General features: G+C 38.3%; 1 protein-coding gene across 1 annotated transcript in view; it reads left to right on the forward strand.

The window, feature by feature from the left end:
• Window positions 1–27,514, forward strand: part of LOC146706169 (netrin receptor UNC5D-like) — a 171,027-nt gene that overhangs the window by 86,913 nt on the left and 56,600 nt on the right. Inside the window, exon 2 of the mRNA XM_085464233.1 lies at window positions 15,340–15,546. Within this exon, the coding sequence (XP_085320359.1) occupies window positions 15,340–15,546 (207 nt within the window). The remainder of the gene's footprint in view (window positions 1–15,339; window positions 15,547–27,514) is intronic.

A 27,514-nucleotide genomic window follows, 5' to 3' on the forward strand; every position in this document is an offset into this window, starting at 1 on the left:
ATGCTTATATGGCATTATTTAAGCATTGCTTACACATGATTTATAAGGGGAACGGTACACAGTTGCACCTTCAGCAAAACTGCTTGTATTCATATAGCTACAAACACATGAGGGAGCTGACCAGTAGATTCAACCCCAGTTTTTTTCCTGCTGTCCACTGACCAGAATACCAGAGCAACTGGGAGCCTTTTGCCTTTTGTTTTGCCCAAAGGCAACACAGCTGACAGCACAGTATCAAGCCGAAGTGTGTAACACACATGTCACCAAGTTTCCTCCAAGAAATCAAAGAGAAATCCAAAGTGGTTTTTCTTGGAGTGCTTTTTTCTGACACTGGCTTTGAGTCAGGTGAAAAATGATTAACAGGCAACAGAAAACTGCTTTGTCACCAGTTTTAGGCAAACAATGACCAAAACTCCAAACTTTAGCCTGTAGCTGCATCCACAATGAGCTGTTCTAAATTGCCAGTAGTTCATACAGGGTGCTCAGAGCTCCGTAGACATTACTGTCATCATCGTCTCAGTTTGAACATGCACAGTAAAAACACTGCAATTAATGAAAGAAAAGAGAAAAATAGAATCGAGGCATCTTTTTTTCATTTTGTTTTTTTGTTTGGTTATCTCGACAACATTTGTAAATAGAGACAGTACCCTTTAAAAGTAATGGGTTAATAACCATTCAATAGTTATTTCTCTACTGCATGCTTTGGCGAGATACTAGGTTGTAACAGATTCCTTAATGAGGCCTTTATGTGTGTGTGATAAAGAAACCAAGATGCAGTGATTTTGACTGAAGGCTAAAAGCTACTAGTTATCAATGTATCAGAACCTTACTGCCTCTGACGGTTGGTTGTTGCAGTGGGTTTATAGTTGCCATAACCTGTTAATTAAAGTCTAAATAAGAGATACCCTTCTGCCTAAGGTAGTGGTAGATGTTATTTTCACAATATTCATCTGGACAGCTGATGGCGCAGCAACCTCCTTATGGCCGCTTTAGAATTTCAGCTGGCTTTACTCAGCATTCCCTTTTGTGAATCTCACACATTGTTATGCTGAGATAGCAAGCCCAGTGTATAGTTCGTGCTCAGCGAGGTAGCCTGCAATACCTGAGACACTGAGCAATGAATGTGCGTTCTTATTTTTTGTTTGTCATGCGTATTTGTATGGTGTGCACAGATAATCAGGTTGCATAAGGTGGAATCTGGGACACTATGTGCAGAGGATATGCCACAAGGTGCTGAGCGTGCCCTGCTCCCTTGCTCACTTGCTCATTTGGTTGGTTATTCGAAGTGAAGCATCATTTGTGTGAAAACAGCAAAGAGATTATGTTGACATACTTTTGCCATGTCCAGCTAAGCTTGACAAATTTGGGTATTCACCCTTAAAAGATTTCAGTTCTTGTTGGGGTTTTTTCAACTTTTTCTCTGTTTCTTTAAAAATTCATTAGGAGTCTTTGGCATATTACACTGAGGTCCTTAAGTTACTTGGAAGCAAAGCAGGAAATAGTCCATTTGGCATGTGTTACACAATGAAGCAGGCCTTTTCAGCTGCTTTGGTTTTCAAAAATGAAATAAATCCTGGTTTATGATATTTTTTGTGCATCTGAATGTGACTTGTCGTATTAAAAAAATCAGTAGATAACATGCCTGACAGCTGTCTGTATACTATATGATTTGAAAACATCCCTTGTTGAATTTCCCTTGTTTATTATTCATGTTACCTTGATCACATGAATGCCATTTACTGAAGAGCTTTTTGGCTGAATCACATATTTGCCATCCACACAGACTGCATTACTGGGGTAGTTAAAAGTAATGTTTGAAGGCCTCCACTGGGACATAAAATGCAGGCCAGAATGGACTCCAATGCAGTGCTTTGAACCACTGGTCTATGCTCACAAAAGAAAATCAGAGAGAAGGTGAGAGAACAACGCTTGGTAAGAGAAGGGTTGCAGGATAACATTACTTCCTTTCTTAAATTTTTAAGGGGCCATCAGAGATCTTTCCTTTTGATATAAGCAAAGACTCTGGCTGACATGGAAAAGCACTGTACAGATGTTTGATTGTTATAAATTTTAAATATGAAGAAATCAGACTACTTTGGGTTTCTTGGGTCAGCTCTCTACTGTTGTCATAGATTCTTTTACCTTTTATTTGTCTATATTGCCATATATTTGGGATTAACACCAAAAGTAAGCAGTTATGGGCTGTGGGTATGACTCAATTCTCCAGCAGGAAAAGTAAAAAGAAGTAAATTTCACTGAATGATCCAGGCTGATAATCAAAATGACAGGAAGACTGTTTTTCCTGAGATACATCTTGAAGTAATATATTACAGTACTAAAGGATCCCATTTTGGTATTGTTTTGACTTAAAAAATTCTACTGTAAGTCTTTTAGTTGCAAACCAGGCACCAGTACCAGTATTTCACTGACAGACTGTAGCTTCAAATGATAAAATCTAACAATAAAATGAAAAAAATACTATTACCAATCCAATAGAAGTGTTTTAATTTAAGATATTGATTATGTGTAACGATTTGTAAGTCCTGTCACATAGTGGAGATCAATATGGTGCAGTTTGGTGCAGTTTTTCATGTTTCTGTCAGGATGAACTGTAATGATTTATTACTTAATTAATGCTAAATGAAGTCAGAATTTTATGCCCCAAATCTTTAAAACTAATTTAGAGTCCAAAACATTAATTTTTGTTAAGTAGCAACTGACAAATGTAAGCAGGCTGACAAAGTAAATAAATGTTAGGTTATAATCGTCATTACTTTAATACAATGACATTTGAAATGAGCCTATTTAGAACCACACAGAAAGAAGAAGAAAAGCTTTTAAAAAGCTGCGGTCCATTAACCACCTTGTACTTTATGACAGGCTAATCAATGATAATAAGAAATAAGTGCAGCAAATAACTTTTAAAAAAATCTGAGTGTAATTTTTCCAGTCTCAAACATTTAAAATGGAAGAAAACAATTCTTAGCCTTGGCTCACATGTGGCCACATGGCAATAATTTATTGAAGTACCACCACTCTCATTTGTGGTCAGCATTAAAGCTCTCAGGAAGACATGAACAAAAAAATGTGTGAAAAAGAGCACGAGCGGGTCAGTAGCTGGGGTTTGACTTATTCATCGCGCCCTCTTACGAAGTACACTCACAATAGAGTGAGCTGTCAGGTTGCTGGTATGAATGCAGACGAGATTGTATATGCCACACAATGCCTTTAATTATGTCGCCGTCTCTTCCCTGTCAGAAAACACAAAATGGATCAGAGGCCATAAGGGAAAAAGTAAGTAAGCAATTATCTTCTTTTGTCTGCTATTGCTGTCAGTCAGTGGAGGCTTGGATTCTAAACGACACCAATGCAAAAGCGGAACCTGAGCTCTGATAGATGATGTAATAATAGTGCTGCACACAACATTTTAATAAAGACACTCCATATCTCCATTTGTCATTTCTCAAAAGTGACTTGATTTGTCTTGTGAAACTAAGACATCCAAGTCATCTAGTAATCTGGAGGCCTTCATATATTTCCTCCAGAGGTGCAGTTAATTAAATCAGGTGTGCGGCTGTAGAAGAATAGGCATTACAAAAGCTCATGCTATGAGCAAAGGCTTGCTGATCTCGCACACAGTGCAAGTAATTTTCCACACAACAGAGAACAGTTGGTCATCTTGGCTTTGGAGCTTGTTGATTGCAACTTTTCATGTAACACCTCACTTTAGTTTCTCTCCCTTCCTCCTACTGTAGGTAGAAAATGGGAATACTGCATGAGAATTTATTTGCTGAATAAAAATGCATTAGTAGCTTGCTACTGTTGAGCAAGAATTGTATCAAAGCAATTACTCGTTCATTGCAACTCTTACTTCGAATAATCTATTCCATACAATGGAAATAAATGGGATGTATAATTTACCTCTTGTGCTCATTTCCATGTGTATGATTCATAATTTTTAAAAAATTAAATAAAATAAAGATCCATTTTTACCTGATGCTGGCTTCTAAGCTCAGCCCATCAGTTCATCCTCCATCCAGAAAAGGAAAACGAAAGTTCCTGTATCTGGAAGGATCCCCATGTTAAAAGACTTCTGATTGGCTGCCTCTCATCTGGTTCCCAAGAGAACAGTGTCCATATGTGTGCGTGATATTAGTTGGACATGATGCCAGTGATTATGTCACAGTTTCTAGGACAGAGGTTTGTTTGTTGTTTGGTGAGCAAATTTAAAGTGAAATACTTGAGTCCAACAAAATATTAAATTAAAATGCTTACATATCAAGACACCATAATGAGTAAATTGGAACTGTCCATCACTGAGACCTGGTCATTAGAAGTTTTAAAAAGTCAAGTCACAACTCTGACTCGATTTTCTAGGATTATCCCTGCACTCTGTGCAGATACAAGTCTGGAGCTTATTTGTTATATTTTTAGTTTACACTTCTCATTTCTTTGGTGGAATAAAAAGCCTTCTAGTGGGATCCTTGATGAAAGGCATATGAGAATGTGTGTGGCATTTATTTGGATAGGTTTGTCCCCCCTTCCTATATTAATCTGTATAAAAGCAAAATCTTATACAGAAATTGTTGATGGGATGGAGATTGGAGACTTTTTCTGTCAGTTTGACATCCAGGTAACCCACTTTTGCTTCAGCCTGTTTACTCTTTGATTATCGGGAGAGCTGAGGGAAGCACTATCTCCCACCTGCCAAAATCAGCCTGGCAAGCTGTCACAATAGCAATGAAGACACATATACCACCTGGGTGTTTGTAGGTGACACACATTCATGCAAAACTGCAACTGTACGCACACATGCACTGCTTTGTTATGTTGAAGTGCACATAGTTTTGTTTTGACAACAAACTATTCCTGTGGTGCTTTAGAAAAACATTATATGTCTGAAGGTATTAAGAAATCATAACAGCAAAAAGCAGGCCACAGTTTCTACACAAACGTACCAAATTTCCTGAAGCTGCTTTGAAATGCCTCCCATCTAGATATTAATATTCTGGCAAACTTTATTAACTTTCATAAATTTAAAAAACAATAATTGTGTGCACAGGTGTGAATTTATTTTAGATTTTCTCTAAACCAAACACACTCAAAAGTGTCATGGGTTTGCAGGAGGAGGACCCAAATGCAGACTCTTAAGGCAGGAGAATAAACTGAAAGTGCATCTTTATTTAAGCTGGTAGAAAAGTCCAAACTCCAAATAACAAGGTCCTTGCAGTGATCTTATAGTTCAGGCAAGGAAGACACAAGCAGCAAAAACAGGATGCTGTGAGAACGACTGGGGGGAATACACAACTATATATACACAAGAGGGGAATTAGAGGAAGTGAACACAGCTACAGGACATGAACAGAATCTAGGTAACGAGTCAAGCAGGAAATAAAACTAAATACAAAGCACAAGAGGCGAAGGAGTGCCAAAATAAAGTGAGAACATAGACGGGGGAAATAGACATAGACACCATCTAGCTGTTGATTTGAGGTGAATACAAAGAATTTGGAAGCAGTCCTCCATCCTCATAATTCAGTCCACTTTGTGCAGTGTGCTAGGACCACTGGCAGCAAAACAGGTCCAGAGCATGATGCCACCAACACCATGCTTGACATCTTGTACAGTGTTTTGTGTTCGTTAATACTCCTAACATACACTGTAAAAAAATGTAATATAAAAGTATTTTACTGTGTATTTTACAGTTTTGTACTGTTCTTGTAGAATATCATTAAATTCACATAAATAGACTGATTATACATTTCAAATGTAAATTAACGTAAAATCACTGTAAATGTAATAAAACATAATTGTTTTGTTTGTTAAATGTATCTGTCTGTACATATGCATATTTAGATTGTTAAAATACATTCACAAATATATCATAATTTCACAAATATCTGTCCGTTATTTGAAAGATTGAACTGTTAAATTCAAATGTAATGCTATGGAAAAAATATATAAAATGATTCTTATAAACTTTTACATCAAATAATAATTATTATTATTGTTATTTAGGGCGATCGTGGCTCAAGAGTTGGCAGTTCGCCTTGTAATCAGAAGGTTGCCGTTTCGAGCTCGGACAGTCTCAGTCGTTGTGTCCTTGGGCAAGACACTTCACCTACCACCGACTGGTGATGTCCAGAGGGGAATTATAAAGTGGATTATTATTATTATTCCTATTACCGCAGTCATTGACCTTGTTTATAGGTAATTTCATTGTTTAATCACATTAAAATGTTCCTAATTTAATGTTTAAAAGCACTTGAAAAAGGCACAATCCCATGTAAAATTAGGGCAACAAACTATATTGTCATTACTAACCGTATTTTCATGAGAAAGTTATTTTCTGTTATTTTCTGGTATTATTTTGGCGCCCCGGCTGCCAGAATATTAGTGTTTTTTTAGGATTTTTACGGTGTACCTCTTATCACTGGGACCAGTTAGCCTAGTTTTTGTCTCGTCTGACCATAAAACCATAAAACTTTTCTCTAGAAAGCGTTTAGCTTTTTGATGTGGGCAGCTGCAAGTTTCAGTCAACTTTGAAGGTGTTGATTTTGGAGCAAGGACTTCTTTATTGCCCAATAAGATTTGACGTGTCAAGTTAAAAGACACTGTAGCACCTTCAGCACTATCATATTTGAGCCTGTCAGGATAGAAAGTAAATTCTAACTTGTGAGCTTGTTGTTTAAAGTCATTAAACTCAAGTGCACCAGTGCTAACACCTGACCAGTCACTCACTAACATATGTGGGAAAAATCTTCATTGGGATGAGTAGTGCTTTCTCCCTCCTTTATTTTTCACCATCCAGGCGTCCAACCCCCTACTGCTACAGTTGGGCTGTTGTCCAAAAGATAAGAGTTTGGTCATACTGAGCAGCTCCCATGTGAAGCAGGGTATTGCTGATAAAGAGGAACAAGCACATTTTCTCTTGCTTTGTTCATGTAAATGTGAATTGAATGAGCTCAGGAATACTAGCACCTAAAAGAAGTAAAAAGAAGTGGTCTTCAGAGGCTAAAGTAGTCAATAACAGTAAAGAGTCAACATTTGTCTGTTGTTGTTTTGATTGGACAACAACTGGCATGCGTGTCTTTGTCAGTGCTTCAGTTGCACAGAGCACATTATCTGAGTGCGTGTATGTGTGAGAGCGTTGTGTTCTAAGATGACAGATGAGAGGTTTGCATCAATATTTGAACAAAGCGCTCTGGCATCTCTTTCGGCTGAGGCCATGCTGGTTTTAAGACTCTGAGAGGCAGAGCAGAAACATATTGCTTGTGTGACTCACAGTGCAAAGAAATTACAAGTTGGAGAGTAGATTTAGCGCTCCGGGCATTACTGCAGTCTGACTGAAGTCACTGTGAGACTTGCCTGGGGATAGGGAGGAGAAAAACTGTAGGGAGGAAACAGAAGTGTGACTTAAAATAATGGTATAAAATCCATCTATTATCTGTGGACCAGCGTTGTTAATAATCAAACTTTAGTTTGGCAAGTTATTGCCAAAGCTATCAATGGGTTGTGCATAGTGGAGTCTGTTTTGGGGCATAGTATTTGTGTGCATCCTGCTGGTGCGCATAACACATTGAGTTTAACAGTTCATTACCTGTCATCTTGTCAGCAGGACACCTCTTGCTAGAGGCTGATGGGTTTTGATGTGGTTGAATCACAGATACTAAACATAATCAAAATTTCACATGTTCTGCGCCTCATTTGCCATTGTACCAGGAGATCAAGAAATCCTATTGTTCCATATCTATCTTTCTCCTGTGGCATACTTGTCATTCAAAAATCTTGTGTGGGAGTGGGGGGGGGGGGGGGTGTCAATAACAGTAAAGAGTCATAACTGCAAAGGTTGCAATTATGCAGTCAGCTATAGTTGGCTGAGGAGCATAAAACTAGCGCATTTTAGTTCAGACTCATGGCTTATTTGCATTTCCTGAAAATGCTAAACATTTTTTTTTTTGTCTTCCTCCTGTACACTCGGTGATCTCAGCAGATGCTCCCCCAGTGCTTCTCACGATCTTCAACACCCACCTATCATCTGCTTCACCAATCTCCTTCCACCCCCATCTCCTCTGCTAGCTTCACCTCTGATCCTCAAACTAGACCATCCATCTGCTGCACCGATTTGCGTCAATAGTGCCTATGAAGACACCTCACACTGGGCATATATAATTAATGCAGCGTTGACCATTGCCAAGCTGTATTTATTCATGTATTTACAAAGACACATTAGCCTGAAAGTCAGTGTTTACACAAAAGCAAATAGCAGCAAATCCACAAATGTGTCTCTGGTTCACCAAGAAACTTTGCACCTTCTTTTTTCAAACTGTGACTGAAATGGCAGCACGGTGAAATAATTAACAAATAATTATGCCACTGACCCTTAATCAACAAATTTAGAATTAATTAGTATGTTTTTTTGTTAACCCGTGTACATACAGCTGCTTCTACTTATTTTTATCCTGAAACCTCTCGTGTGAGTTAATACCATTTCCTGTGTTTCTCTCCAGTTTGTTGTGTCATTTATTTGGTTTCCCAGGCTAATTAAAAGAGAACTGGAGATGCAAGATATGTTTTAGTTGTAATTATGTTACCAATGCTCCATCTACAGAACATTAAATGAGGTCCAGTTACTCATATGTAAGAATAATACAAAACATGAGACGTGCTGTAAAATGTTTCAGGCTTCGAATATTGGACAACACATTAAGGGAATGTTGCATTTTATTAAAGCCATACATTCTCCTCCTTTCTTTGTTTTTCTCCCTTTGTTTCCTGCAAACGCCCACACAGTCAAACACATTTTTCTCGTCTTTGCACTGTTGTCGTGCTTATAATCTCTGTACTGAATGGTATACGCTGGAGAATTGTTTTTGGTGCCTTACACCTGTTGGAAGTTTGAAATCAGAGGTCACACATGTGCCTCTGTGACAGAAAGCAATCTAATTCAATTCGCTACAGTGAACATTATGCATGAGACAAGAGACCCAGGAGCCACAAAAGGGACACAAGTGAGTAAATGTGCATTTAAAAAAAAGCTTCAAAGTGTAGAGAGTGGTGATGTGGTGACAGAAACCGCAAATGTAAGTTCTTTTTCATCCATTATGACTCTTTCAAACTGAAGTAAGCATGCTTTGTGTGAATGAAGGAACAGAAATTATCAAACCTGTCTATGTGGCACTTCATGCCTTGCTGTATATTCAGTTCCTCTCACTACAGCAGGAATAAAAAGTGCTTGTTGCAGCAAGCAGCTTTTCAGGGTGACCAAAATTAACGGGCTATATTAGCTATTGGTATCAGTATTTACAACAGCCAATAAATAAAAAGTAAAGTAAAGAAGAGGTATGGAATACTCCCCTCAACCATGTTATGAGTGCTGATGCTGCACTTTGCAATTTCCCTGTTGGCAACATGCATGTTTGTTACGCCACAGACTTAACAACCAGCTGATCCAAGCAGACACGAGTATAAACAAGTAACTAAACAAGTAGACATTAATGTTTTGTGTGTCTGAAAAACAAAACAATAATTAAATGACCAACATATAAGAATGTCAGATTTTTAAAATCATCACAATTGTTGATATCAGTCTTTAAATTCTTATATCAGTGGTGCCCAAAACCATACTGCAAAGACAGCAATGATCAGTTAACCCAGAAGAAAATATTTACTGCAGATTGTCAAGTTTGAATGTTTGATCATTTACAATAAAATTAAGAATCTCTAACTTTTATTGTAGTTTTATTTTGATGCAGAGAGAAAAAACAAAAAATGCATTACATAAAAATTATAAGCCCATCTGACTTAACAAATAACACTCAAACTTTTTCTTTTTTGAAAAAAACTGAGCAATCACACACAGCACATCCTGGAAAACAGTACATTATAAAGCCACCTATACAGCAAGAAGCTTCAGCTCAATAATGAGGAGAAATTTTGTGCCATTCCTCCTAATTGTGTCATAGACTTGTGTTAAGATCAAGACTTAAAAAAAAAACAAATTTTTTGTGTTGGGTCTGTGTGTTCATAAAGTGTTACAACCACTTCCTGTTAAGAGCAGGGCTTTAGGTTCTGAAGGCAATTGGCTCCTTAACAAAGAGGATCCTTCTGCAATCAGTTCTGCCAGGAAATGGAATATACATGCCATTTGTGAGCCATTCACAGGCTTTGTGTGGAATGTGGGTTGTGTGATTTTGTGTGACATTGGGGAAAATATCTATAAAGGCAATGTGGATCATGGTAAGCCTTTTTGCACTAGATGCTGGGTGAGAAGAGGTCTTGTTGTTAACTTTTCGTTTCCATATTGATAGCTCGCTATGAAAGCTGTGACCAAAAACAGTATAGTTTCTCCTCTTTCGTGATATTTTGATATAGAGACATGGGTTATTGCATCAGTGAATCCCCGGGAGCCAAAACAGAAGACTAAGTAAGTAAAGGTCAAAAAGGCTCTGCTTAAATCGGCCAATGTCAGTAGCATGCAGGTAGAAGCAGACAACACAGACAAAGACCAGACAAACAAATATCAGATTCAGGCAAAGGTCACAATAAAGCGGGCACAAACTAGCCTAGCTCTGTGGGATGCTATAAGCCTACTGAAGACTATCTGGAAAAAAACCTGATATATTTAAACTGATGATAAAGGAATGAGCACCAGATGTGAAGGGAGGCTGGAAGGTCAAGTGATGCAGGTGGTGGGGATATCAAGGTAACTGTAGGGCGAGGAGAAGTTTAAAGGTTTGGCATAGAGACACAAGAGGCTACTGGCAGGGAAAACAGCAGAAGAAGTGCACACGTAACATCTGGGTCATGATCTGTAGTCTGAACTCTAAGGTTGGGGTGGAAGTCCATATAATGTCTGAATTTGATAAATTTCCATCCATCCATTTTCATCAATTTATCGAAGTCAGGTCACCGTGGCAGCAGGCTATGGAAGGTATTTCAGATGTCCTTTTTCCCAGCAACATGTTACAGCTCCTCCTGTGGGATCCCAAGGCATTGACAGGCCAGACAAGATACAAAAGCTCTCCAGTGAGCTCTTGGGTCTTTCCCAGTTTGGCTCACCCAGAAAACCTTTCAAAGGGAGCTGTCCTAGAGGCATCTTGATCAGGTGCCAAGAATTTGATAGGCATAAAACAAGAAACAGCAGGAAGAGGACATGTTGTTGGAGCCCTGTGTTTGTGCTGGCACAGTCAGAGTACCTACATGATCTTCAGCAGTTTGTGTGTCAAGATGTCAGTTTTCCATAGCTTCAGCTGATGTTTGACATGGATACAGGAGAGCGATGGGACATTTGAGTGTGCTGAATGTAGAGGAGAATTTGGCAAACACCAGCTTGTCTTTCTGAATCACAGCTGTCATCTTTCTCTTTGGGAAACAGTCTACCACCCAAAAGATTTACCGAATTAGTCCAGTCAGCGAGCGGCTTCTCCCCCTCATTTTCTTTAGATAGCAAAAGCGAGGAATATATTGAACTGACAGAAGAGACCACACATTGCTTGTAATTTTGCATATGAGGAGATGGCGTGTTAAATTGAAACATTAACAGGTGTCCTTTAAAGATGCCTTAGAGCTAATGTTATATTAGCAGACTGTTTGTGTTTATGGTACAAAAGTTTGTTTGCTTGTGATGCTGATAGAGAGGCAGGGAGAGGAAAAGAAAAAGAGGGTGTTTAATAGAGCCATCACTCAGCCCTTTGGCAGTGATATCTTGTTTTCCTCTCAGAGTGGGCTAGATGTGTTGGTGCCCCTTATGTGTTATTGCCAGGCGAAGGCATTGGTTGTAGATCACTGTGAAAACCGTGAAAGCACAAGGTGCAACGGTTCCCTGAATGACAGCGACGAGAAATATTGATAGGAGAAGATTCAGCCTGTCCTGTGAACATGCAGATGAACCAGTATAAAATCTGGCCACAAACTGAAAGAGTGCATGTTGCTAGAATGTTAAAAAGTATAACGTAATTTGAGCCAAATTGCAGAATACTTGCAGGAAGTAATGTGTGCATACCTCAAGCCAAGCCTGATTTTATGTATGTGTGTGTGGACTGGACTAAAGGTTACTTCACCTTGCTTTGATTTTACAACCACTACCAGTTCAGTACTGAATGATGTAAGGTGTGTAGTAGGCTTGTGTTGCTCAGACCTATCAAAAATATATTTAGGGCCAGCTCCATGTAAAGAAATGCTACAAGACTTTAAATCCTATAGCTTACTGGCAGTGAGTGTAAAGATTTAGGAGCGGGGGTGATGTAGGTTTTTCTAAAACTTAGTTTTCAAGTTTCTTTGGCTGTGTTTATAAGATGAAACAATGCTGATTTTATTATCACTTTTGCACGACAGTAAGGTTTAAGACACCCAGGATTTTAAAAATCTTTAGAAATTTTGAGAGATGTATTGTTAATGTGGTCATTGCATTTGGATGACACATTTTAAACATAAGGGAACCGAGGACTGCTCCCTGAGGAACACCTACATTTTAAAGACTGTACCAGGATCTAGAAGCACTTCAACCCATCTTCTCTAAAACAGCGTTAACAAGCAAAGAAGCATCCTACAGTATAGGCTTTGCTTGATGTTTGTGATATATGATCAGTAGTTTCAAGAGCAAATAACATAATCTTGCTGCCTAAACACTTAAGTCCTTATGTTTCCAGTTATACACCGAAATTACCCAGCATTTTAAATCAGAGCAGGTTCTTTTCCTGTATCTGTCTTATTATGTTCCAAACAGCTGAATAAAAACTGAAAACCTGAACAGACTACTTAGTGAAATAAACCTGTAATACTTTACTAATGCAGATGTTGATGGTACAGGTATTAATAGCAGAGGCATTAAACTGCCATGTTGGTAAGCATTAGTATAATACCTGATCTATTACCAGAAGAGTCATTACTCTGAGTGCTGTTGCTTTATTTGACAGCGATTTGTTTGCGTATTCTTGCTCCCATCTATCATTTTCTGGATGCACTCTCACGTCTATGTTTTGCATCTATCCAAACACAAACATGCCATGTCAATGTGCCGTTCGCAAAACAAATTGGAGCACTCTGTACAAGAAAAGCTTGCCTGCGGCTAGTCATTTTGAAATTAAAAGCATGTCTCTTTGTTCAGCTTCAATTCCAGGAATGAGGGAGAGAATGTGAATGTGAATGTGTCGCACGGTGGGGAGAACACCAGGCAAGTGCTGTGATTTTCACAGCCAAGGAATCACACAGACACTTTTTATCTATTTCCCTCGATCAGGAGACATCCGGCAGGAAAGGTAGGAGGATTAGATTAGCTAGAGAGAGGAAGAGAAAAGGGGAGAGTGGGTTCTCTAATCCTGATGGGATTTTTCAGAGGTACACACATCACTATGGAGTGCAGTGTGCAGTGGGGAGTTGGTATCAGGAGGGGAGGTGTGCGGGACGGTTTGCCTCACTAAACCCTTCACACTTGCATGAAAGAGGTTCCAGCAAACTAGGGGATTAGTCAGAGTGTAATTACACTTGTGGGCCTCAGAAGAAGCAAAACGTGTGCCGACTGGAACACATCTCAGACGGGCAAAGGAAGAAGGGAGTAATGCCTGTTAATGTGTTGCCAGTGTCTGTTCAGTGAATTCTTAAACTGAATTAGCTGTCTTTAGTGAACACCAACAACTGACTCCAAAGCTGCTTTTATAGGACTATCATTGATCTTCCTGATCAACATTAGGATGTCTGTATCTTGATTAATTTCAGTGAGATATTTATTGGAGTAATTACACTTAAACTTTTTTATAATAGCTATTTTTACTTTGTGGGAGTGCTGTCCATAAATTCAGTTTGTTCATTGAAAATTGTGTCTCATCACTCAAATTCTAGCTGGTTGTGAAGTAGTGTTTATATTTCATGTTTAGCACTATAGCAGGTTTACCTCATATCTCAGTTATCCCGAGAAATTCCCGTAAAATTGGCATTCTTCACTTTCTAGCAAAGCTGTTTCGCTGCTGTTTTTTGTTACCTTTTTTTTTTTTTTAAACTTAAGAAAATAATATATATGTTGAGTCAACTATTGATGCTAACTGAAGCTCAGGTGTTGACACTCTCTTGTTGTTTTTGCACAACTGTGCACCAACTTAATGTGACTGAGGTAGTAAAGACCACAAGCTGGGCTGGTTGCAGAAATCCAGAGGAAGAGGATGAAATGAGGGAATGCAGAGAGACAGCTAAGTTAGCTTTATATGATATATGGATTTATATAGCACCTTTCTAATCACTTTTGAGCACTCAGAGCACTTTGTACTACATTCACCCAAACACAGTCACTTTTTCTACACCCAAGCACTATTATCTAAAATTCACATTGTAGATCCTGGGGTTCAGTGTCTGGCCCAACGATACTTCAAACACTGACTATTGAAACTGGGAATCAAGACCCTGACCTTATGATCATTATTATTATTATTATTATTATTATTATTATTATTATACAACACACTCTACCACCTGAGTAATAGCCAATATTATGGAAATACTGCATACTCTAATTAATAATGATAGATTATTGTTTAGTAGGTGATGTGGCCAAGCAAGTAGCCAAAGTAGAGTTTTCCCTGGACATTTTAAGGAAAAGTAACATAACTGATTAGCATTTTACTTTAACTTTTACTTTAAATTTCTGTAGTCTATTGATACTAGATAGTGGAAAAGGGGTGGGATTAAATAAGCTTATGCTTCTTCCTGCTCCTTTTTGAACATGGACATTATTTGGAGTTGTGGTTGCTCGTTTTCCTTTTGTTTGCTTTGTTCATTTGTCTCTTTTAATTCTATTTTTTTATACTTTTTCAACATGTTCAAAATAAAGATTCAATCAATCAATCAATCAACAGTAACTCAAGTAAATTAGTTCAGACTACAAGTAAACCTTGTGCCTGCACAACATTATTGCGTAGTTAACAGAAAAATGTTTTCTAACTGGGATATTGCATTTAGGGTCAAGTAATTTGTTTACATTTGGGTGGCACATCACCAGCTGCTAGTATCTCCAGGTTTGCAGACGGTTGTAGTCGACGGTGTGTCTTTGCCTGTGGTGAAGCAAGTTTGTTTTGACCTTTAGTGAGAAAAGTTTTATTGTGTTTGTTGCACAGCACTGTGCTTTGTTAAAATTATTGAAGTAGCTCTTTTTATATGTACTGCAATGTCACTGGATGCTCACACTTGTGTGTCAGCTCTTGCTGCAAAATCTGCCTGAATTAGTCTTGTTATACGTGCACTAGGGAGCGCAGGAGCTCGGGGTTGCTATGACAATGATAAGGTATGATCAGACATGATCTTGCATTATTGTTTCATCAGTCTGAATTTCGTTCTCATTTAATCCTTTAGGTCAACGAGGTGAAGCCCTCCAACATGGACAATCTGGGACCCTGCCTCACTTCCTGGAGGAGCCTGTCGATGCCTACATTGTCAAAAGTAATCCCATCAAGCTCCGGTGTCAAGCTCGGCCTGCGCTCCAGATCTTCTTCAAGTGCAATGGTGAATGGGTCCACCAGAGCCAGCACATGTCTCAAGAGCACACTGACCTCACAACAGGTACAGAAAGTTGTTTTTTTTAACATACATAACATGTGTAGGATGTGTGTATAGCGATAGTGTATGGTGTATTAAAAGAGTTGTATACACACATGATGTGTAAATGTACACATAATACTCAATTCCATCCTCCCTGTCAAACCGTATCTGGCATTTTACATTATGTGAATATCACTCATATCGCAGACAGCAAGCACTGAAAGTCTCAAGCAGGAACTTTGCTAATGGGGCTTTGTGACAATGCCTACGGCTACATCCAACCCTGTAAATGTATTTGCCTCACTTCTACAGACTACACTCTGTGTCACATTTGATCTGAGCAGAAATGACAACTGTTAGAGCATGAAACGCATCAACTTGTTCAATTTTGGGATTACACTTTGAACTCTGAATGGTGTCTTTTACTGATGCAACTTACTGAAATCCAGTTGTTGTTTTAACTTCAAAATAAATCCATTCAGACCACAGAGGCATTTTTCCCTCTTTTCTAATACTCTTGTCAGTTTTTGTTGCATCACCTCACGATGGGTATAAATATCTCATGATTGCACTTGTGTTTATACAGCGAATTTAGCTGTAAAACAAAAATAATTATACTTCCCTTTTTCCTCATAATGTGCTTGTATTGTAATTAACTTTTTACAAGCGTATCTTGCAAGCAGCTCCTGTTTTTATTTCAAAAAACGTTCGTTTTATTTGTGGTCTTGTATCCATTTGTTCACAATACACATAATCACCCGTACTCAAAAATTAAAACTGTAAAAAAAAATGTATTAGTTGAATGATGGTTGGTGCTTCACTTAACACACAGTAGCATGCATTAATTCCTCTCACTGCTAACAACGGACCTCTAAATTTTTACTGCCTCTAGTCTGGATTCATAGCTCTGCTCCCATCTGGCTTTTTATCACCACTCATATCCGTCTCCAGTAGGACGGTCATAAGGAAAGGGATGTACAGAAGGCAAAGGGTTTCCAGAGACAGAATAGTATCTCCTCAAGTAAAATAGTTTTTTCTGACCTGGACTGTGTCAGGATGTTCTAAACGCTGGCTGCTGGAAGATGTATCGTAATAGTTTATTCTGAACATTTGAGGAACTTTTGCAAAACAGAGGCAGAACACAGAAAAACTTAAGTTTTCCATGTACATCTGTATTTAGATGAATTGTTAAACTCACTCAGATTTTTAATGCTATTCTGAGGACTGTTTTCTGTCCTCCAACTGTTGTTATAGCACCAAAGATGTGGTGACAGTAAAGATAAGAAGCTCTTGCAAAGTAATTTAATAAAATATTTGATCAAACATATACACATATGTACCTATATATAGAGAAACTGGTAGAAACCACCCCCATAAAGTGACAGCTTGATCCTCCTACAAGTAGGATTTATATTTTGTTTATTACAGTTATACTGCAGACTCTTTGGAACAGTTCTGTTAAGCATAATGCATTTTTTACTTGAACTTAATAAATTAAGTTTAAGTTTATTAAAGCAGTAGGATCAGATGAATGTTATTAAAGGAGCCAAAACCCTATGCCACTCTGCTGTCTTTCTCAGCTCTGATGAGGTTCATTTTATTATTATTATTATACTACACACAGCATGATCAAGAAACTGACCTGACAGCCCATTGTTGATCAGCGGTGCTAGTTTCAGTCATTGTGCAAAAGTACTGTTTATAAGGTTGGGAAAATCTGCAGTCAGCTGAGAAGTCACTTGGATGAGTGACGAAAACATTTCTCCCACTGAAAACTGTCTTAAATTTTTGAGCTTAAGTTTCTGTCTCCGTGTTTGAGTCTACATTTGGGTCCTCCATTCCTGCCTACACACAGCCGGACCATGCATGAAAACATACTACACACTGGCTTTTGAGTCTGGTCTTATTGTTACACTACTACTCTACACTGCTATTTTGAAGCCAGCTTTTGTTTGTTTGTTTATGTTTTGCTTTTTTCCTAAAAACCAAATTATATTTCCCTTTTCCTGATAAAGTGCTTAAACTATGTTGCAACAAGAGTTTCGAAATGGGTTAATTATACTTGAAAAGCACAGAAGGTGGAAAATATGGATCTAGCCACAGTGATGTCATCGACTGCTGTGTGAAGTCTGTTTTATTTTCATTGTCACCATCTTGGTAAAAGGGGTAGCCATTGTTGTTAGCCAACTATTATAACTTTTATAAGTATTTGAGAACTGGGAGAGAAGACAGCATTGCAGCTAGAACTGTTGCCTGTGATGGTCGCGGGATAGCGTTTACACAGTTTCTCTGTCAGTTTAGGCACCTGGCTGCGTATTGGTTCATTTCAGCTTAGAAAACCATTTTTGGAGATGTCATATTTGGGAGCTACAAGGGGTCCATCATCATCCTCATTTCAGGGTCTGCTTACAAGTGAGGACACAGGAGATTGACAGATGGATTGGTGCAGTGTTTGCAGTAATGTAATAGGTGTAGTGGTCTGTTAGGATGAAGAGAGAACTGAACGTGAAAGTGAAGTCAACATCCTCACCCGCCACTAGCTATGGGTAGTGTCCAAAGAATGAAACTGTGGATTCACGCAGGACAAATGATCTCCCTCTGAAGAGTGGGAGTGGGAGGGTGAGGTGCTCAGTATTTGGTGAGGGGCTCGTGTCAAATGGACCCAGTTTTTGTGGCTCAGGCGTCAACCATAGAATGGATAGATGGCATTAAATAGCCTTAATGATTCAGTGGGGTATTTCCATATTTTATACAGTCTGTGTTTGGAAGCCAGATTCAAGTGGGCATTTCTGGAAGTGCTGTTTTTGGTACTTCTGTGTGACATATTTTTAGACCCAGAGCTTGCTGGTTGACCTGAACACTGAAGGACATAAGGGCAAAGTCAGTGACAAGCTGATGAACGTAGAGGAGTTTATAGTGACTAGAAGGCCTCAGAGTCACTAAACACACGCATGTGGCACATATTCAGGAAGACAAAACAGTCACTAAAAAATATTTGCTCGCTTCTTGAGGTTAAGAAAAACACAGCGAGTCTGTACTGCTAGTTACTGATATTCCCTCCTCTTATGTGTGTAAGCAAACACACATGTGCAAGCAAACACACGTGTGCAAACAAACACACGTGTGCAAACAAACACATGTTACAGATCCCGACTGATAGATAGACACCTGACCTCTGCTGCATATTTCAACATCTAACCCATGCCAGAGTTATTTCATTACTCGTGTATTGTATATGTCACGGTTCTGGGTCCGTTCGACCCAGCATTTTGAGTTCCTTATGTTTTGGTTTATTCTGCATCTTGGAGTGCTTTGGGGTTGTCTGGTGTTTCTTGATTATTTGTGATTTGTTAGTTACTATTTGAATTCTATGTTCTGTTTATTCAGGTTTAAGGAATTGTTGCCTATTGTTTGAGTTGCGTATTATTAGAGCTCCATGTTTCTGTTTACTTGTGATTTGCGTTCTCATGTTTTGTGTGGGTTTAGTTCCGTGTGTCATTTTCTTTCAGTGTCTCAATGTCGAGTCTGCGTCTTTGTGTAGTGAGGTCTTGTTTCCTGTTTTATTGTGAAGGTCTGCGTCTCTTGTGAATGTGTTCAGTTTTACCTCTTGTCTCGTCTCGTTAATTGCTCCCAGCTGTGTCCACCACCTGTGTGTAATCTCCCTGTGTTTCTCTGTGTGTATTTAAGTCGTGTCTTCTGTTATTGTAGTTGCTGGTCCGTCTGTGTATCTACCATGTTCTGTTCGTGTGTTCTCCCTGCTGTCACGGTCATATCTTCCTTCACGTTCAGGTTCGTGTTCTTGTTCAGGCTCAGTAGTTTAGTTGTCCCAGTATAGTTTAGTTCTCCATTTACCGTTTGTCCATCTATATTTTTGTGTTTAATAAACCACCCTCACACCTTTATAAGTGCCTGCGTTTGGATCCTATGCATGTTCAGAAACAATAAATACTAGCCTATTAAGTTCTTCATTCAGGCACATTAGTCCATGCTGAAGTAGTATTAAACTCTGAGGTAGATACACCAGTGAAAACAGTAAAAGTAATTAGAGAGCAGAAATCATTTGAGTTTAATGTATTCATTATAAGTGTCTGTTATTGATACTTTCTTTGGTCAATGCACCCTAATGGTAAATTGTACATTTTCATGATTATAAAATAATCTGCTTACCTTACTGTAATGACTGTAGTGTATATATGTCTGTATGTGTTATATCTCAGCAACACTTTGCACAAACATTATCAGATATACAGCGATTATTAATACTATATGGTTTGAAAAAACATTTATTATAAATTCTTTTGATTGAGAAAATGCAATGCTGCATTCTACATTTGCATGTTTCACATTCAACATATGTCATTCATGCCCAACCTATTATATATTCATAACATAGTGCAGTGTGTTTTATCATGGACAATTGCAGTGGTTCATGTAAAATGTATGGTAAATTAAAAAGTTTGCATGAGGGTAAATGGATTGTTTTATGTAAGTAATCTTAAAGTTTTTTTAAAAGTTTATATTTTCTATTTTGAAACAAGGGATCAGCATTTCTGTGTTGAAAAATAGCTCACTGTAAAATGATCTGCCATAGCTACCAGATTGATTGAGTTTAAAATAATTCAGCTCTGCACTTCATGTTTAAATCCAATTATTCAATGTGTGGCCCTTAATTTATCTTAGCCAGTGTGGCCCTCTGGGGGAAAAAGAAAAGAAAAGTTTCCCGCTCGCACACTAGCAACTGAATACTGGATTTACTGGATGGGCAGAAACACAACACTAAATATATCCTACTTGTCAGAATGTCTCAAAAGGATTTTGTATTCGTTAAGAGGACATTTGTCTCATTATTGACCATCTCAGTGCACAACCATGTTACCCGACACTGCAGAGAGAAACTGAAAATAAATGGAGCAGTTTGGTGTGGAGCTGGGGAGAACAAGCATGAAGCTGTGACCCTCTGGCGTTACGTTAAGTGTCTACAAACTCATAAAGCTACTTGATTGGATGATGGCTGAAATAGTACAGAACAAAATGTTTCGACATTAATGCCAGTATCATTAGATTTTAAAAAACACTGGACCTGGACATTTGTGACAGCCCACACTTGGATGTGACTGCATACTCTGACAGTCTCCCTTTGAAGGCAGTAAATCGCTTCAAATCTTGAAATTATCATTTCTTAACACATCATTTGTGCACTGTGGAGTTGTTCTTTCGAGCGCAGCATAATTTTTTCCCCTATACCATTTTTTTCAGATATCACCCCATTCCATATTTATTTGTTTTGTTCAGTTAAATTGTAATGAGCTTTTGCAACTAAAATGGAAAAAATAATAGCCAGCAGCATTATTACCCATCACTTTGTGGCTCTCTAATACCCTACAGTACTTTTAAGTGAATTTCTCTTCTTTTTTTTGTACTGAGGAAAAATAATATGCCTTTTCCACTTGCATTCTTTGATCTTTTTTATATAAAAGCACAATTTGCAAGCAAAATAGAAAAACTATTCGTTATTGCTACGGGGTGAGAGAAAATAAGACTGCATCTTAATCATTTAGTTTAGCAACTCAATACCAGGTTTACTTTTCAGAAGTAACCCTTTCTTTCAATGACAAAGAAAGGATAAAAAAGATTACATTTTGTGTCTGAGTTTATGTCTAAAAGATATTCTATTCACGTATTATGATTTTCTGACATTCTGATGATGATGATTATGTACGTATTTTGTATGACTCATTAAAAGCAGAAACCAGTATCTCAAATTATTAGCTCATTTCCTAAACTCAATCAAAGAATGATTCACAATAAACGCTTAAAAAAATGAACTGTGCTCAAAATGCTGACTTAAATCATTTGAATACATGTAAATTCTATGTAAGTACCATGTGAAATTTACTGTTAGTAACAAGCACTTTTTTCTTTAATGATTAATTATTTGGATTAATAAACCTTTAATTTTAAATACCTCAGCTGAATTTTACTCAGAATCATGTTTATAACGATGAAAAGCATGTTTTTGAATCCAGAAATGCTCAACTTTTTTATACATTACATACTTGCTTCAGGCTCCTTTGTCACAAATTACTGCCTGAGAGTGGACTGGCATGGAGATGATCAGCTTGCGGCACTGCTGAGGTGTTATTGAAGCCCAGCTTGCTTTGATGGAGGACTTTGGTTCTTCTCTATTTTTGGGTCGGGTGTTTTTCATTTTTCTTCCTATATATTGAACATTACCTGTCAATTACTGACCCGTCCTCTTTGTTTATATGAGAATCTACCTTAAAGCTATTGCTCACAGAGCCCTTAGCATGGCTAAGACAGTCAGACTGCACATCACACTGACTCTCAGGGGGGTGAAATGACAGCTTCTCTTTCACAGACACTTTTTCACTCACATATGCATGCTTGGAAAGTAATGTGTGTTTTCTTCTTCTCGGGTCTCAGCAGATGGTCACTCTTACTGAGCCTGGTTCTGTCTGAGGTTTCTTCCTATTTAAAATTGTGTTTTTCCTTCCCACTGCGAAACAGTTGAGTACTATAAGGTCTTGGCCTTACTATGTATGTCATCATTGCTGTGTAAATATAATAGAATTGATCTGATTTATATTTTTTCCCTTTCTCTCACATTAATGTATTTTGATGACTTCTGCTCTTTTTCTCACTTTTTTGTCTTACCTAGTTACTAAACCTAAGCTCTAATGCATGCATGTAATAAGACAGTATGACCTGTTGAAACCCCAAGCTGTTTGGTTACCATAGTGATATGTGGCTTTGCTTCTTGGCCATGCTTTAGTACTGAGACTTCATAAACACAGAGGATTTCTTTCAACCTGACCAAAGATTTCGTGGGCCTTTTCGAACAGTATCCGTTACCAGCCATATCTATGTTACACACAGACAGAGCTGAGCCAACAAAGCCCATGTTGAGAAAATGAGCATCTTGCCTTAGACACTGGCTCCCCATCAAGCTTCATCTGTAAGGCAAGGCAAGGCAAGGCAAGTTTATTTGTATAGCACAATTCAACAACAAGGTGATTCAAAGTGCTTTACAGAGACATTAGAAACAAGAACAAATAAAAAGCATGATTTAAAATTGATTAAAACAAGCAAATAAACTAACTAACTAATTAACAAACAAACAAACAAACAAACAAACAAACAAAACAGTATATAAAATCAAAACAGATAAAATCAGAACAGTAGATAAAATCAGTAGTTAAATGTAAGTTTTGAAATTTAAGCTTAAAGTGTGGATTTGGTGCTTTATTCAAATGCAGCTGAGAACAGGTGAGTCTTCAACCTGGATTTAAATAAACTGAGTGTTTCAGCTGATCTGAGGCTTTCTGGGAGTTTGTTCCAGATATAAGGAGCATAAAAGCTGAATGCAGCTTCTCCGTGTCTGGTTCTGACTCTGGGAACTGATAAAAGACCGGATCCAGATGACCTGAGGGATCTGGATGGTTCATACTGGGTCAGGAGGTCATTGATGTATTTTGGTCCTAAACCATTCAGAGCTTTATAGGCCAGCATCAGAACTTTAAAGTCTATCCTCTGACGGACAGGCAGCCAGTGTAAGGACCTCAGAGCTGGACTGATGTGGTCCATTTTTTTGGTCTTAGTGAGGACTCGAGCAGCAGAGTTCTGAATGAGCTGTAGTTGTCTGACTGATTTTTTAGGTAGACCTGTAAAGATGCTGTTACAGTAATCAAGCCTACTAAAGATGAATGCATGGACTAGTTTTTCCAGGTCCTGTTGAGACATCAGATCTTTTATCCTTGATATATTCTTGAGGTGATAGTAAGCTGATTTTGTTATTGTCTTAATGTGTTTTTCTAAGTTTAGGTCTGCATCCATCACTACACCCAAATTTCTCGCCTGGTTTGTGGTTTTTAGATGTATAGATTGAAGTTCTCTGGTGACCTGTAATCGTTTTTCTTTGGCGCCAAAGACTATTACCTCAGTTTTGTTTTTGTTTAGCTGGAGAAAATTGTAGGAGGCAGTTGAACAGCTATATCTCTGGACAACCTATTATAGTCTGACTCAGGTGGTAGAATGGCCACTGGGTTCAGGAGAGAGCAGGGTGCTGTAGCTATTAAAGCAGTAAGCTGTGAATTAAATGCAGACAGACTCAGCAACACATGCCATAACACTGTCTGCCCAGGGGGTTTAAGGCACAGGATGGACTGTATCTTTCCAGAGGCAGGTAACTCAGCAAGGCAGATATACATTTACCATTGTGTTGTTCTGTTTTCCTCAGATTTAGCCTTATATATGTCCCTCCCAGGAGGCAACGCTGTAAAAAAGGAAAAGAAATGTAGATGTGTAAAGTGGTGGCTTTGGCTCAGGAACTAGAGGAGCTTGAGTAGAGATAAGATACTGAACCTCAAATTGCGGTATGTGAGTGAGTGATAGATAAAACCACCGTATGCCTATGGGTGTGTAAATTTGACTTACAGTGTGAAAGTACCTTGAATGGACAGTAAGATTAGAAGAGCGCTGTACAAATGTGAGTCCATCAACAGATTAAGTGCAATAAGCAGAGCATTGATGAATCATGAGTTTCACAACTTTTAAGATGTGTAGCACAGTAAAATATTTTTAACAGCATGTAATGGCTAAATATGTGTTTTATACCTCTAATTCATGTCCTCTGGGAGCTAATCGTGACTCAGCTTAAACTTTAACACAAAAAATACTGAGGTTTTTTTTTAATTTTTGTGCAGATCATATCTATTTATTCCAGGATGCTGCTGTGTATGTAACTGAACTCTTACCACTTCTCTGAGACAGCACTGAGCAACAGGGTCACTGTCTTTCTTCACTTGAGGTTATGTATTTTCTTCTTGACAAAGTGTGTCTACAGAAAGATAGAAGTGCCTTTTCATTGGCATTTAGTTACTAAGTGGTAAACAGCCAAAGTGCTGAAAGAGTCAAAGGTATAATTTCTTGTTTTCTGAAGAATCAAACCATGTCACTGAGATATATAGTGTAGGTTGTAGAACCTCTAATGAATGTCCATTTGTTATCATTATCCATGAATAATAACGTTGTTGTGCTATTCAAACCATTAAGTGGGCAATGGTGCGCTGTCACCCTGAAATATATTTCCTCTATCAATACAGAAATGTTTGCTGAGATAAATGATGACACTGAATGCTGAATTTCCAAGCATTGTGGAAACCATTTGAGTTTTATAGGTTTTCTTGCATTTGAGTGAGGTGATTTTTGATTGTATAGGTTAAACTTTGGGAATGAGTGCTTTGCAACTGACCACGTTTTATTCACTTTACTGTGCAAACGTCTCGAGCCACCAGTAGTTTATTTCTGAAAGTTTTTAGAGTTTTTCTTTGGACATTCTTTGCTTTTTCACTCAGACTTTGTATATTACTTGCTTCAAAGTAACTGTTACTTATTTGGTAAGCTCCGTAACATGGCCTGAAAAACTATCTACAGCAGATCAAAAGTATCTGAAATAATGCTCTTAAGAAAATAATCCAGCAAAGACCAAACACAGGACCTTCAGTTTATCTATCTACTGTTCACCGAAGTTTCATCAGAAATGGTGGCTGCCATTCCTAACAAAAAGAAAATAGGGTGAAAAGGCTGAAGTCTGCCAATTACACAGGAACTGAATTGAAGTGTCATCGGGTCTTATGGAGTGATGAATCCAAATCTGAGATTTCTGGTTCAAATATGTGTCAATATGTAGAGAGGAGGTCAGGAGAGAGGCATAAACAGTGAGTGCCAACAGCCATCTGTAAAACTTGGTGAAGGCTTTATCATGGTTGCCTTTCAGACACTGGTGTTGGGGATTCTTTAAAAGTGTCATCAGTATGTTGACCCACTATGTAATACCATCTGGAATGCACCTAACTGGAAATTGCTACATTTTTTTTAGCATAGCAACAATTCCAAACACACTGCCAATGTAGTAGAAGCCTCGATAGATACCTGGATAGAAAAATACACACAATGAAGACTATCGGTCATGAACTGGTTTTCCTCAACACTATTGAAGCAGTGTGGGATCACCTTGACAGAGAACAGAGCAAAAGGCAGCCAACATCCAAAGAAGTCCTTCAAGAAGCCCGGAGAACTAAGATGTTTGCAAATATAAAACAAAATGAGGCAGCTATATATATATATGGGGGGCGTATATATATAGCTGCTGTGCACCTGCAGTTTAGAGGTGCTGGAAGATGGCCTTTTGTTACAGAGTCAGGCTAGCTGTTCATCCCATGAGACATGAGATCAGCATCAGTCTTATTTTTTTGCTCTCATCACAAAGGTGAATTACTCCTAACCCCCAAATTCCAAGCTCTCCCATTTAGATACAGTTTTTTGAGCTGTTACAAAAAGCAAAGTTTCTTGCGTGACGCCAGGCATTGTTGGATGAAGGGGAGACGCTTTGGATGGGCTAATCAAAATCATGAATCAGTGAGGGAAGAGCTAAAGCAGACAACAAGATGGAGGGCTGTGGGGACAAACATTAAACTTCTCCGACAGTCTCATTACTGCTCTCATACCTTTTGAACAGATCTGGCAATCAGAGTGGCGTTTTGAAAACAACTCACTAAAAAAAGAGTTTCTCCAAGCATGTTGTCTGAATAATGCAGAGTTTGACGTGAATGTAATAAGGCAAAACAATCCGCAGCTGAAAACAGATGCTGTGGCATTCAATAACAAATAGTGGAGATGTGTGATATAGCCCAGTTAGATTTTCTAGTGATGTACTTAAACTAATGTTTGGGCTGTACATTAACTATAGAAATCAAAAAACACAATAGGAATAATTTATTAATGCCATTACTACATTTGGCATTTTTGTATTTTTATCACATAAAAGCTAAAATGCTTTTCAAAAATTGAAAGTAAAACACCACTTTGCCAGACAAAAAAGGAGGCCATGACACATGGGAATATTGCCTGCTGGTAATCTGGTGTTTTCAGATAGGAGGGGGGGTGAGAAGAGAACTAATGGTCATGAGAGCAGTGTGAACTTTTAATCATGTCTGATTTCTTTTTTCTTTTTTAACCCTAAACTGCTTGTGTCCGTTGCAGCCACGGGATGTCACATACACTGGCACAACAACAAAGATCTAATTGAGCAGTCTGATGTGCGCAGAAGTCTGTGTGGTTATTCTGCAGCAGCCTACTTCTGTTTGCACATGATTTAATCAATGTAAACACAGTGAATCACTGCACACAATGGCTCTGCCCAGTGCTCTACTTTTCAAATTAGAGGCTGCAGATTTATCACCAAGCTGTCCTGCTTCCTTTAGACAGGCATGTTTAATTAAAGTAACTAAAGGAAAAGGTTGTCGTATTTCTTTTAGTATAAAGCACCTGTGTGTGCTTAGTATCACCTATTAATTTCCAACTCGTTGAATGATCTTTTCTGAACTTTCGTCTCCTCATTTGTAAATGCTAACTCAAATGTATTATTTTAATTTTTAGCATTATTCCTGGAGTTGTGGCTCAGTGAGAACTGACAGAACCTGGTTCTTTTCTGCGTGTATTCCCAGCATGCTTATGATCCAGCTTTCACCAAAATACCAACACTTTGCTTTTGTGCAACCTCATTTGAATGAAACTACAACTACTCTCTGTGCCTCTTCTCACACATTTGTGCCAAACACACTATGCAATAAATGAAAATACCAAAGAGAAAAACACCAACATTTAAAAGTGCTACTTGTGGCCTGTCATAAAAAGTAAGCTGTTGGTGAGGTATCCAAAGGGAGGATGCTTTACTTTATAACAAACACAAAGCAGAAAATGACCACTCGGTTGACTCATAATTGGCAAGACAGTAAAAATAATGTGTCACTTACTTGGCATCTGCATCCAGTCAAAGGCATGAGAGTGAAATATGTAATTGCAGTCACAGAGTCCAAGTCAGCAGCCCACAAGGAATAAGAGACGACCAAAATCTCCTTCTTGAGGCTAAACTGCAGTATTATTTTTTTCTCTCCCTATCAGAGAAAAG

Source organism: Copadichromis virginalis, linkage group LG7 (genome assembly GCF_057382275.1).
Source record: "Copadichromis virginalis isolate Kocher_CV1m ecotype Utaka linkage group LG7, C_Virginalis_male_GT1.1, whole genome shotgun sequence".
Taxonomy (NCBI): domain Eukaryota; kingdom Metazoa; phylum Chordata; class Actinopteri; order Cichliformes; family Cichlidae; genus Copadichromis; species Copadichromis virginalis.